Genomic DNA, 12,331 nt, shown 5'->3' on the forward strand with positions numbered 1-12,331 from the left:
TTCGGGTTGTCGTCGTCATCATCTTCCTTGTCCAAGTAGTCCACTGTGCTGGGGTCCTCGTGTTCCTCCTCCTCCCCGCTATCTTTGTCCTCCCCGAACATCTTCATCTCCTGCTTGATCAAAATGTTCAAGTCTTAGCCTGCAGATAGCAAAATGTACAGAAGAAGGAGGAGTACCCTCTCGTCCACCTCCTCGACCGACTCACCGCTGCAGCTGCTTCGTTGATTTTGGTCTTCCGTTGCAGAGGAGGTACTCTTGGTGCGCTGCAGGGCCTGGGGCGCTTCGATGTCATCCAGGTCCGGGGCAGAGTACGTCTTCTTGCTCATCTCTCCTCTCTCTGTGTCTCCTCAAGATGCGGAAGGTAGGTATTGAACTGACCGGGCCAGCGGTTTGCGGGCCAGTCAGTCGACGTCTGGCCCTGTGCAGGCACCCATGCCAAACTGCCGAAACCGTCAGCGTTCTGGAAGTGGAACAACCAAGCGATTGGTCAGAAAAAAAGGCAGAGTGCTCGGCCAATCCTAGCCTGACGGAATTCCGCCTTGCCTGATTGGTCCGAAAAAAAGGTAACGAGTTGTGACCTTTAAGGAAAGTGGTGTAGTTTCTTCGACGAGAGGACCAACCAACCTCGATTGGGCTTGCAAAAAGAAAGTATGTCATTCAAAAAGGAGAGGTTGGGGGAGGCCATCATCTCACTCGCCACCCCAAGAGCGCTCAGCCGGCAAACTGGAGCGAATCGAGATTGGGCAGGGAGTCGTTCTCATCTTCTTGCTCGGCCTTCTTCACCTTGGCCAGGTCAGGCAGGTGCTGCACCGAGGGCATGCCGGCCAAAGGCGCTCAAGCAAGTCCGCGAGGAGTCCGGGGTGACTGTGGAGGCCGTGGACCAGGTCATGCTCGACCAGCGGGAGATTGATGATGCCATCTCCTCCAGCCAGTAGCAGCTCAGCTCAGTCAACAAGGCTGAGCTTGAGGAGGAGCTTGCCCAGCTCGTCGCCACAGCGCTTCCTCTCCCCACCGCTGCCATCCCTGTCGCCGCTGCGGCCGCCACTCCCGTCCGACAGCAGCAGCAGCCCAGACAGACGGAGGACGCGGAGCGTATCCACGCCCAGCTTGAATTGGTTGATCATCTGATCACACAAAACACAACACGGCCTTAGTTGGATATGGGCTTGTGGCAAAAAGGTGTGTGATGGTACCTCCTTGTCAGTTCGGGTCTGTTCAATGGTGTGGAGGATCTGGTGAATGTTCTCAATAATGAACGACAGTTGCTTGTCGAGGACTGACTGCAGCCTTTGCTTGCACTCGCCTTGGGCTTGTTCTTTTTCTTAAGCCAGTCCACTGCCTTCACTTGACATCTGCGCATGTAGTGTGTGTCATGTGCGTTGTATGTGCATGAGTGCACAAACGAAGGGAGTAGCTTGTCATAGCTCTCACTCAGTCCAGGCTTGTAGCTGTACCCATCAATGTCCTTGCCGAGTTGGCCCTCTTGGTTTCTCCAACGAGCCGAGGGACTCCTTCAGCAGGATGCCCTTACCAGGGCAACGCCTGCGAAGATCCAGTCGGTAGTGGAATCTGTTAGTGTGTCGGTGTGTGAATGGCAAATTTATTATCATCGCCCTCACGCGATGGCGGCAAGGTCAACCGCCCAGCGAGGGATGGCGGAGGTCAGTTGCTGGGCACACTTGGCTCAGGGTTGTCGGAAAGAACCACCTTTAGCTCATTATACAACCTCCCCTGCCAGCCTGCGGCGCAGGCCCAGGCCCACCACGGAGTGCAGCCTTGATGCACTCATCGAAAAGGAGCTTGAGGTTGGTTTGCGTGAGCGATGAGTACGAGATGAACCCAGTGGCGCCCAGCTCCTGCGCCATCTTGGTACCCTGTTGTTCCCATCACACAGTCGTACTGTGAGTAAACAACGTGAATGACCTCCAGGCATGTCTGGTGGAGAAGAGAGGGACGTAGGGCACCTCTTCAAAGGAGACAGGAGGCATCTTCTTGTCAGCAAGCACCTTGAGGGTGCTCACGCTGCTTTCACTCTCGCCCGACAGCAGGTCGAGCTTGGTGCCGGCAAGAATGAACGGCGTGCCAGGACAATGGTGTGCAATCTCGGGCACCCACTGCCCACAAGCAACCACACACACAACGTCGTTGAGCAAACAGCAACGTGGAAGATGCGGTGGTGTATGTGTACCTTAGATCTGACATTTTCAAACGAGCACCTATTGGTGAGACTGAAGCACACAAGGAACACATCCGTTTGTGGGTAGCTGAGAGGCCGCAGCCGGTCGTAATCCTGTTTGCCAATTGATCGTAAGAATAGAGCAGGACCCCGGGGTGAACAAATCCTCTGAGGAACCCATTGCAGAATGAAAAGAACGTCCAAGAGCAAAGGGGAACACACCTCGGGTCCAGCAGTGTCCCAGAGACCAAGGTTGATGGGTACCCCGTGTACCACCAAATTGGCTGTATAGTTATCTGTAATAAAATATGGGTCAACAACAACATATTAGTGTGCGGGAGTATGTCATTAAGAGCTTTGTTCAGCATCAAGCGTTGTTGCGCACCAAACACTGTCGGAATGTACTCGTGCGGGAAGCTGTTCGTGGTATAAGAGATCATGGTACTTGTCTTGCCCACGGCTCCATCGCCCTTGAGGAACGAATAACAGGAAGAAGGTGTGAGGCACAACCTCTTGAAGCCAACAGTTTGGCCAGAATGGCCATGTGAAAAGAGAGAGTTAGGGTTAACGTTGTTGGCGTACCACAACCACGAGTTTGATGTTCCGCATGGGGCCTCCCTTGAGTCCTGCACGTAACCCAGTGGATGGCTTTGGTGCGCATGCTTGAGGTAGTCAGCATGCACGTTGCCGAGCCTCTCCATTAGTTCTCTCCGCTCCTATAAAAGATGTTTAAATTAGTTAATTAACAGGTTTGTGAATCCACACGCCCGGACACGCACACGCACATGCACACGCATACACACGCACACACGCACACGCACACCAGCAACAGCATGAGGTAGGTTGTGTACGCGAGCTTCATCGGCCAATACACCACGCATGCCTCCAGGCACATCGCGGAACTGGTGCAAATTTCTCCAGGCCAACTGGGGAATAGCCTGAACGGCATCCACCCAGAGGGCGTTCTCCAGCGTGATCATCATGTTCCACCTTTCCAGGTCAGCACGCACGCACGCAAGCACGCCTCACCAGTTAACATGATTTTTCGTACCACCGTACCACAGCCTTAATGACATACCTTCGACACGTGCAAGCAGCCTGGCACAGGGAAGTGACATCGTTGCGGAGGTAGGAGAAGATGAGGAGCAGCACTTCATCTGGCACCAGCGCCTCCAGATCTGGTCCACGTTGGGACTTCTTGTTTCTCTTGCCTCCCTTCTTCTTGTCGTTCATCGCCTCCGGCTGGGGCAACACCACTGGCCAACGCAGAGGGTAAGCACAGTGGTCAACAATTGCACACACATACACGCACACATTCGCACGCACAACCCGCATCCATTCGCATCACCGCACACGCACACGCACACGCACACGCACACGCACACGCACACGCACACAACTGGTAGGAAATGGTACGGTATTTGGCATCGTCGAAAAACTGGGATTGGCCATCGCGCCCGCCAAACGTGAACAGAGTCAGCTCGTCAATCCACGTCGCCGCATGGAACACCATGCCGCGCGGTGCAGTTCCGCGCACCTCCCACTTCTTCCATTTTCCGGTCGCTGTTGGTAATGGGGAAGTGAGGTTCTAGGTTAGGTCAAGCAACTGTTCTTGTTCACACTTGTGCGGCGCGGTGCGGGCGTGGTTAAGTGCAAAAGTGTACCGAAGTGGAACTGCCAGATGTCGGCAAAGGCCTCTTGCTTGTTGAAGCCGCCCATGACGACCATGTTCTCGCCTTGCGCGTCGCACAGTGCCACATGGCCGTACCGCGCCTCTGGTCTTGGTCCCTGCGACGCATCCAGCGGCTTGCTGCTGCTGTCCTTCTGTTTCGCTGCGTCGCCGGGCGCTTGCGGGGTGCAGCCCAGCTGCTCCCACTTGCATTTTTCTGATTGAGCCCAACAACAACAATCAGCAGCCAACAAGCAGCAGATGAGATGCGCAGCTCGCCCATAAAAATGAGCAAGTGAAAGTTAGAGAGCAGAGAGAGGGACACGCAACTGAAGTCAAAGCTCCACAGATCGGCCATGACGGCGTTCTTGTCGCCCTGGCCTCCGAACACGAACATGCGGTCGCGTGCCCTGCTGTACACCGCTGAGTGTTGGAACCGCGGTGCGGGTGCCGGCTTGTTCTTCTTGAACTCGGATCGCCTCCACTCCTTGTTCACTGTACACGCACACAGCGACACGAGTGTGAGTGTCGGCATGCCTTTCACATCCATCACGAGCTCACACCCCAAGAGAGGAGAGATGTCGCATACGAAAGTGGAAGGACCACAGATCGGAGCAGGTCCACGAATCGCTGTCGAATCCGCCGAACACCCACATCTCGTCATCGCGCACCACCGCGCTGTGGCCGTAGCGCTTCACCGGCGGCCGGTTGGCTTGATCCGCCGGCTTCACCTCCTCCCACGTATTCGCCTCTGTTAAGGTCGTGGTCGTCAGGTCACGAACAAAGAGTTGGTTTTGTTTGCGCAAAAAGCAAAGGACGAACCGGGATCGAACTGCCAGAGGTCGTTGAGGTAGCCGTTGCTCTTGCCGCCGAAGACGAACATCTTGCCGGCCGGCGAGGGCTCCTCTCCTCCCTCCTCCGATTCCTCCTCCTTGCTGCTGGTTTCAGCCTCTTCTTCGCACTTCTGCTTCCCCTTCTTCTCCTTCTTCTCCTTCTTGTCCTTCTTTTCCTTCTTCTCCTTCTTGTAGGTGTCGTTCGGTTCGCCGTTTGACGAGGAAGCGGCCGCCGGGTTGGGCCACACGACGGCCGTGTGGAAGTGGCGCTTGATGGGCATCGTCGCCGCGGCGCCGCCTTGCTGTGCGGGCGGCGCGTCCTCGTCAGGGCCGCCCTCCTGCAGCACGCGCCAGCGCTTGTCGCGCCACGAGAGCGCAAAGACCTCGTTGGAGAACTCGACTTGGTTGGACCCGCCGAAGAGTATCACCGACGACGACGCCGCCGTGCCGGAGCCCTTAGAAGCGGGCGCTTGGATGGTGACGAGGGAGTGGCCATAGCGAGCCGGCGGTGCCTCGCCGCCCGTGGCCAGTTGGTTCCAATTGGTGCGCCCCTCCCACTCTACCCCTGCGTATATCAATATAGAAAATGAATAATGGACTGAATGAGACTAAATAAAGAGGAGAAGGAACCTCGCTTGCTTTTTGTCGCGTTCTTCTTGCCAAAGTGCAGCATCACGTTGTTGTGTTGTTGCCAGTCGTGGGTGTGCAAAAGAAACAGACTTGCCCAGCTGGGCAACAGCAATGAAATTGTGTCGACAGCCGGTTCGCCGCACAGCCGTTTCGGTTTGGGCTGAAGCGTTTCGGTTCGGCGCCCAAACTTTCGCAATAATAACTCCATTTTGCTCCGTATTTTTGCTCCGCTGGTGTGCTGATCGACCAACTGCCACACGCGGGTCTGCCACGTGCACAATGACGACGGCGTCATTGTCGCCGTCGTCATTGTGCACGTGGCAGACAAGCATGCCCCCTGATGACAGCACGGGCTCGCTTGATTCATAAATTTGCCTTGTTTCATCTTCTTGAAGGCCTGCGCCCCTCGGGGCGAGCGGGTACAAATCAGGGAACTTGGTTATGTACGCAACTCTAATAGAGGCTGGCCTGCTGGCGCAATTTGTTTTGCTTCCACGGCGGCAGGGCGTAGAACTCGTCCTTGGTCATCTGCAGCACCGTCTTGAACTCCTCTTCGCTCAGGTACTGCTCCAGTTTCGTCTTGTCCAAGCCCTGTAATGGTGCAGCGTCACACATGGTGGTGGTGGTTAGAACAGGCCGCGAGATCATTCAGATCGCCGATAGCATAGCACGCTCGTACCTTCGGCGGGGGCTTGGCCTTGAGCTCCTCGTACGTGTAGACCCGGTTGAGTTCGGCGAGCAGCGCACGCACGTTTTGAGTCTCGGTCTTCTTTTTCTTGCTGGCCTTCTTCTTGCCCTTGACCAGTTCCGCTCCCCATCCTGCAGAGAGAGTGCCCACGACGGTCAGAAGAAGCTCCGGTCTTATGTCTCGGAGGAGAGAGAAAGAAAAGAGGGGGGGGGCGGGTGCAAAGGTGGCTCACCATCGTCCCAGGCCTGGAAGTGGCACGTGAACTCGAGGCTTTCGTCGTTTTCTCTGATCGAATACACCGGCGCATCCAACAATCGGCCGTCGGTGGCGCCTTGCACGTACGCCTGAGAAAAGGCACGCGGTGAGACGCGTTGTTGAAGGCAGTTAGATAGTCGACGTCGAGAGGAGGAGCCCATACCACGGCAGTCTCCATGGCCATGCGCTCGTCCTCCTCGTAGGACTTGGAACCGATCCACACAAACACTTCGGCCCACGCGTCCAAGAGGTAGATATTGCTCGGCTGTGCACCGCCAGCGGCGAAAGAAGTTCATCAGCAAACAGCCCAGTAGTTAACTCCCTCCTCTCAATGGGGTACCACAAGTGGTGTACCTCGAGGTCCTCCTGGGCGTAGTCAAACACTTCGTCGACGCGGAACTCGCCGCTCGTGGAGGAGCACACGAAGAGACGCGGCCGCCAGCCATGACTTCGCTTGAGGTGTGGCGCGCACGGGTACTCCTGCTTCTTGCCGATGGCCTTCTCCCACTCCTTGCTCGGCAGGTTCTCGCGGACCACCACCGGCGCGCTGGTTCGCCCCAGGTCCTGTCACGCGCATCCCAACGTTTAGCACTGGTTGGCGCCGCAGTGGCCACAGTTGTGTGTGTGTGTGTGTGTGTGTGTGTGTGTGTGTGTGTGTGTGTGTGTGTGTGGTCGGGTACCTTGGCGAGCACGTCGGCAAGGACAGTAACCTGGCGACGGAGCGCGTCGGAGGCGCCTTCGCCCTGCCACAGGAACAACTGCTTGCCGCCAGAGGTGAGCAGGAAGCAGTCGCGCGAGTTGAGCCACTTCCTCTTGGCCGGTATCTGTACAGCCCGCATGGCGAACGCGTCCGCCAGGCCCCGCACGTGGTACAGCGCGTCTTTCTTTGCGCTGTGCTTCCCCCTGCGTGAGGCGTAGGGGACCATGGTGAGCGTTGTGCATTGCGTCGCGCGCAAGTCCATCAGGTGTAGCTGACTACGTACTGAGGGCCGAGATGCACGATCATGCGTCCCTGGAAGAGCTTGAGGAAGTGGAGCGGTTCCTTGCCCTGAGCCACGCGCACGGTGTCGGCGTCACCTCCCCTCCGCTTGACGATGTCCAAAATGTCCTTGGTCTTCATCGCTGCCGCGCCCTGTGTACACAGCCTGCAGTGAGCACCACCACCGTACCACCACCCCCGACCACGCAAATAAAAGGTTGACTTGAGTGGTACCTTGTCCTGCCGAGAGGCGTGGGCACCCTGCCAGTAGTAGATGAGCCAACGGATCTGCTCCGACTGCCCCGTGAAACCGCCGTGCCGGTAGGTCCACAGCATGACGTAGGCCTCCGCGCTGCATTACACGAAAACACGCCCCTCCCCAGTGAGCGCGCGTGTGGGACCCAGAGAAAAAGAGAAAGGGCTCTGATGGGGGGAAGAGGCACCTGTAGAAGATGCCGTGCTTCTCTTTGGAGTACTCCTCGAGCTCGTAGGTCTTGTTGTTCACGATCCACATCTCCAGCGTGCCGCTCTGACCGTCGTCGTTCGCCCTGCGCAATCCATCACATGTGAGAACGGCCGTAGTACCAACCAACACTAACATACGCGATAGAGAGCTAGGTCGCGTACCACGGGACATCGAGGACTGGGCGAACACCCGTGTGCAGAGCGCGAATGTCGACTCTCTCCTGCTCCTTTTTGCGCTTCTCCAGGGCCGATGTCAGGCGCACGCGAGACTTGACTCTGTTCAGCGTGCCGGTCTTCTTCTGCTCGCGTAGTTACGATACCACACACGTCAACCGAGTGCACAGACGCTGCCGACCACAAGCCGAGAGGGGAGGTACGTACCTTCTTGAGAGCGATGGGACTGCCGCCGCCGGGGATGGGGCTGCCAAAGGGACCTTCGTTGGCTTCGCCCCACCCGACAAACTTCTCGCGGAAGAGGATCGACTCGCCGCCATCGGTCTCGCGCTCGATGTACAGCCACTCCGACCGACCCTCCTGGCCTCGGATGTCGTTCGCGTAGTTGATGGCCCACGTCCTGTGGTCGGGGTTGGCGTTCCTTCCTGCCAATACCAACCAGAGCGCACATCAGCACGTGTGTTGCCGCAACACGACACGTACACACGCATTTCGGAAATAAGAGAGGAATGTAAGGAAAATAGGTAATGTACCGAGCCACACGTAGACTGAACCGGGTCCGCAATCGAGCAGGTAGCACTTGTCCTTCTCGAGGAGGTCCTTGGTCGGGTGGGTGCCGAAATCGACCATCTCCGACTTGAACTGGCCCTCGACCTTGTGGAGCTTCTCGAGGGTGAGCTGCGAGTGGAACGTGCGCTCGAACGCGATGTCATTACCGCCCGCCTCGGCCGACATCAGGTCCTCCTCCTTGCCTCCGCCCTGCCGATATATATCAACAACGCAACGCCCAGTCAGCACCCGCCCATGTGAGTGAGTGATATATGTATAAAGGACGTACGAGGAGTTGCCAGAAGGTCTTGGAGGCGGCATCGCGCTTTTCGTCCTTCTCGTTGAAATCGGAGTCGGCCTTCCTGCGCACGGTGACGACCTGCGCCCTTCCGCCGCATTCGTGGAAGTTGATCCGCTTGGTCAGCTCGAGGGCCTTGGCCTTCTCCTGCACGCGCGCAACCCAACACACAAAAAGTCAGCACACCGGTTTCCAGCTGACGGGGTGGAAAGAAGAAGAAGAAGCGAACCATGCGGTTGGCCTCCTGGCCGTAGAAGACGTAGAGTGTGTCGCGAGAGTAGAGCAGGTAGGCGTCGCCCTCGTTCATGGCCTTGACCGTCTTCTCGATGAGCGTGGACTGCACCTTGCGCCTGCCCTTGAGCTGCACCAGCTTCTCCACGAAGTTTTCGTCTTCAAAAGCGAAACACATGATTAACACAACAATCGCAAAAGATAAGTAATAATAATTAAATGTTGTGTGGTGAGTGTACCTTTTTCTTTGGCTTTTTCGTGGAAGGCCTTGATGATGTTCTTGCGATCCTGCTTCTCGTCCTCCTTCTTCTTGAGGATGGACTCGGCCCGGCGTCGCCGCATCATCTCCTCGTAGTCCTCCTCGGCAGCCGGATCGGCGCTGGGCGACGACTCGGCCACCTGTCCACGCAGGGGTTCGGGAGACGCGGCGGGAGACCCAGCGCCAGCGGCGGCGGCCTTGCGTTGGAAGATGCGCTGCCGCATCTTCTCCGCCTCGGTGAGGCCGGCATCAGCGCTGGACCCAGGCTGGGCCTCTGCCGGACTAGACCTCGCAACCGACGCGGGCGACGCGGGAAGCTCGGTGGCCTCGATCCTGCGCGCACGCACACACATTTCAATCAGTCGGCGCAATAGCAGAGCAGCAGCCAACGCGAGCGGTGTCTTAGCGGAGAGCGCACTTGGCACCACAGCCCGTGCAGAAGGGACCACGAAGCGGCACGCCGCACTCGCGACAGAACTTGGGCAAAGTGGCCTGTCGATATCAACAGCGATGAACACAGGGTCAGCTCATGAAAGAGAAACGCAAAGCAAGACTTGAACAACAAAACATTCTCATTTTCTGAGAAAATGTCAAGCGTGCGCCTACCTGCGCCACCTTGAAGGCTTCGTGAACGATCTGCCTCTCCGCACGCGGAATGCTGGCCTGGCGCAGCTGTTCACTGGAATTGGTAACACACGCGCGCAAGTCGCACCGCCGATGAGTGCGTCGGGAAGCCATGGCTTAAGGGGAAATAGAGAGATAGAGACGGGAGGTATATATACCGGCGCTCCTCGGCACGCTCAGCACGACTCCGGATTGTGGGGAGCCGCTTGCCGGTCGGTGCGCGGGCGCGGGTCTTCTGCGGAGCGGCCAGAATGGTGCTGCCATCGGAGGTCACCGCATCCAGCACCGAAACCTTCCTCGCCGGTGAGTCCGTCTGTACACCACCGCCACGAGATCAGCAAAAACTGGACGGGATAAAGAAAGAAAGCTTCTACCGCTTCAAGGGAATACGACGTACCGCGCGGGGAGACTTGGCAGGTTGCAGCAGCTGCTTTTCCTTCTCCTTCTCCTTTTTTTCGCGCTCTTCGCGCTCCTTGCGGGCCTTGTCCTCCTTCTCCTGCCTCTCGCGCTCCTCTTTGTCCTTTCTGTCGCGCTCCTCTTTTTCTTTGGCAGCCGCCGACTCTGCCTGTTGCTGCTGCTGCTTCTCTGCTTGCTGCTGCTTCTGCTGCTGCTGGGCTGCCCTCTCCCTTTCCTCTTCCTCGGCCTTCTGCCTGATCTCCTCTTCCTTCATCTTGATGGCCTGCAGCACCGCGTGCTTCTCGTTGAAGCGCTTGACCGAGGCGGCCTTGAGCGCAACCAACCTAGACTCACGGAGCACACAAGCCACGAGTTAGTCGATGGGTGGTGGGCGGTGGGTGGTGGAAAGTAAATGAGTGCGACCGTTACCGTTGCTTGCGTTCCTCGGCTTCCTTTTCGAGCTCCTCCTTCTCCTTGATGGCCTCCTCCTTCTTCTGCTGCCCAAAGTTACGCAGGGCGGCCAGCCTGGCCTCGCGCTCGCGTGCCCTTTGTTCGAACAGCTCCTTCTTCTTCTCCTCGGCCGTCTTGGGCGTCTCTGCCGCAGTGACGGCAAAGCGGACTCCTCCGGCCTAAGGTACCAACGAAAGATGGTCAGCGCTGGCCCTCAACCACACGCAACTGAGCAGAAGAAAAAGGCCCAACGAGAGCGGGAACACAGTACCGCGGAGGGACCGGCGGCCTCGGCTTCGGGCTTCTTGATGGTGATGCCCTGACGCAGCTGCTCCAGCTTGGCCTGTCTCTCCTGCGCTCTCTTCTCCAGCGCCTCCTTTTTCCTGTGCTCGATCTGCAACCTGTTGTATGCGATGGTGCGGTGTTGGCCCAGTGAGTACGACACACGCCCGCACACGTCGGCACACACATCACCGCACGCACGCACACACGCACACGCACGCACGCACACACCACACACACACACACACACACACACACACACACACACACACACACACACACACAACGAAAGTGAAAGCGAATAGCACGGTGCGTGTACCTCCTTTCGGTATCCTTCTTCATGCGCTCCTCCTCTTCCTTGAGGCGCCTCTCCTCGGCCTCTTCTGCCTCCTTCTGCTTCTTCTCCTCTTCCTCCTGCCTCTTCTTTTCGTCTGCCTCACGCCGAGCGGTGGCCAGCTGCTCCTCCTGCTTCCGCTGCTCCGCCTGGGCCTCCTCTTGCTCCTTGAGCTGGCGCTGCTTCTCCTCGTCGGCCTTGCGCGCGGCCTCCTGTTCCTCCGCTGTCGCGTCGTCGTCGTCATCGACCTCGAGGCCCTCAGCCTGCTGCTGCCGCTTGAGCTCCTCGGCCACCTTCCTGGCCTCCTCCTCCTTCTTGCGTATCTCCTCGGCCTCGAGCTTGGAGGTCTCGGCCTCCAACTGACGGATCTCCTCCACCATCTTCCGCATCTCGTCATCGTGCTGCAGATCGAAGCCCAAACGCACGCAAAGAGAAAGAGCGATCAGTCCCAAACAGGTCAGCACGTTGGCGAAGGGAGCGACGAGAGTGAAGAGTGAGAGCCGTACGACTTCGCCGGAGTGGATGGCCTGCTCGATGTCGGCGAGCTCCTCGGCACGGTTGGCGAACTTCTTGGTCTTCTTCCTCTTGAGCTTCTTGGTCTTGCTCTTCTTCAGCGTGCTGCCGGAGTCCTCCTTCTTCTTCTTTTTCTTCTTCTTTTTCTTGTCGCCCTCTGCGGCCGCGGCTTCGCTTTCGTCGGCGCCCGGTCTGGCGATGGTCGACTTGGACTTCTTTGACTTGCCCTCTCCACTCTTGGATTTCTTCTTCTTGCCACTCGACTTCTTGCTTTCGCCGGAAGCCAACTTGGATTTCTGCATCAGAGTGGAAGAGCGACACGCGAGACATACCACCCACACACGCACACACACACCACACACACACGGGATTGATTAGTAAAGTTGGCCGAGCGCACGCATACGTGCCAAGAATGGGGAGCATGCCTTTTTCTTTTTCTTCTTGATGGTGGACGGTGACTCGGCGAGCAGGACGGCATCGGCGGACTGCGACATGGTCGACTCGTCGTCTTCGCGACTCTGCTGCA

At 57.6% G+C, this 12,331-nt stretch overlaps 2 protein-coding genes across 2 annotated transcripts in view; both read right to left on the reverse strand.

Annotated features, from left to right (window-relative positions):
- The window catches only part of ACA1_210240 (Ras subfamily protein), a gene marked incomplete at both ends in the record, with an annotated part of 6,248 nt that extends 897 nt beyond the window's left edge, over positions 1 to 5,351 (reverse strand). Inside the window, 18 exons of the mRNA XM_004336937.1 lie at positions 45 to 101; positions 954 to 1,124; positions 1,194 to 1,315; positions 1,763 to 1,874; positions 1,965 to 2,114; positions 2,189 to 2,216; positions 2,238 to 2,290; positions 2,399 to 2,472; positions 2,562 to 2,646; positions 2,759 to 2,802; positions 3,051 to 3,166; positions 3,255 to 3,432; positions 3,593 to 3,739; positions 3,841 to 4,062; positions 4,176 to 4,340; positions 4,435 to 4,596; positions 4,668 to 5,243; positions 5,309 to 5,351. Coding sequence (XP_004336985.1) covers positions 45 to 101; positions 954 to 1,124; positions 1,194 to 1,315; positions 1,763 to 1,874; positions 1,965 to 2,114; positions 2,189 to 2,216; positions 2,238 to 2,290; positions 2,399 to 2,472; positions 2,562 to 2,646; positions 2,759 to 2,802; positions 3,051 to 3,166; positions 3,255 to 3,432; positions 3,593 to 3,739; positions 3,841 to 4,062; positions 4,176 to 4,340; positions 4,435 to 4,596; positions 4,668 to 5,243; positions 5,309 to 5,351 — 2,505 coding nt within the window. The remainder of the gene's footprint in view (positions 1 to 44; positions 102 to 953; positions 1,125 to 1,193; positions 1,316 to 1,762; positions 1,875 to 1,964; positions 2,115 to 2,188; positions 2,217 to 2,237; positions 2,291 to 2,398; positions 2,473 to 2,561; positions 2,647 to 2,758; positions 2,803 to 3,050; positions 3,167 to 3,254; positions 3,433 to 3,592; positions 3,740 to 3,840; positions 4,063 to 4,175; positions 4,341 to 4,434; positions 4,597 to 4,667; positions 5,244 to 5,308) is intronic.
- A 410-nt stretch (positions 5,352 to 5,761) lies between these two features.
- Positions 5,762 to 12,331, reverse strand: part of ACA1_210250 (villin headpiece domain containing protein) — a gene marked incomplete at both ends in the record, with an annotated part of 8,819 nt that continues 2,249 nt past the window's right edge. Inside the window, 23 exons of the mRNA XM_004336938.1 lie at positions 5,762 to 5,899; positions 5,988 to 6,127; positions 6,229 to 6,340; positions 6,415 to 6,516; positions 6,606 to 6,815; positions 6,932 to 7,154; positions 7,235 to 7,383; positions 7,465 to 7,582; positions 7,674 to 7,778; positions 7,858 to 7,994; positions 8,077 to 8,294; positions 8,403 to 8,628; positions 8,708 to 8,863; positions 8,946 to 9,106; positions 9,187 to 9,539; positions 9,625 to 9,698; positions 9,813 to 9,885; positions 9,989 to 10,143; positions 10,228 to 10,570; positions 10,656 to 10,855; positions 10,948 to 11,077; positions 11,278 to 11,693; positions 11,799 to 12,101. Of these exons, the coding sequence (XP_004336986.1) occupies positions 5,762 to 5,899; positions 5,988 to 6,127; positions 6,229 to 6,340; positions 6,415 to 6,516; positions 6,606 to 6,815; positions 6,932 to 7,154; positions 7,235 to 7,383; positions 7,465 to 7,582; positions 7,674 to 7,778; positions 7,858 to 7,994; positions 8,077 to 8,294; positions 8,403 to 8,628; positions 8,708 to 8,863; positions 8,946 to 9,106; positions 9,187 to 9,539; positions 9,625 to 9,698; positions 9,813 to 9,885; positions 9,989 to 10,143; positions 10,228 to 10,570; positions 10,656 to 10,855; positions 10,948 to 11,077; positions 11,278 to 11,693; positions 11,799 to 12,101 (4,242 nt within the window). The remainder of the gene's footprint in view (positions 5,900 to 5,987; positions 6,128 to 6,228; positions 6,341 to 6,414; positions 6,517 to 6,605; positions 6,816 to 6,931; positions 7,155 to 7,234; positions 7,384 to 7,464; positions 7,583 to 7,673; positions 7,779 to 7,857; positions 7,995 to 8,076; positions 8,295 to 8,402; positions 8,629 to 8,707; positions 8,864 to 8,945; positions 9,107 to 9,186; positions 9,540 to 9,624; positions 9,699 to 9,812; positions 9,886 to 9,988; positions 10,144 to 10,227; positions 10,571 to 10,655; positions 10,856 to 10,947; positions 11,078 to 11,277; positions 11,694 to 11,798; positions 12,102 to 12,331) is intronic.

Source organism: Acanthamoeba castellanii, assembly GCF_000313135.1.
Source record: "Acanthamoeba castellanii str. Neff unplaced genomic scaffold scf7180000084758, whole genome shotgun sequence".
NCBI classification, from domain to species: Eukaryota; Discosea; order Longamoebia; family Acanthamoebidae; genus Acanthamoeba; species Acanthamoeba castellanii.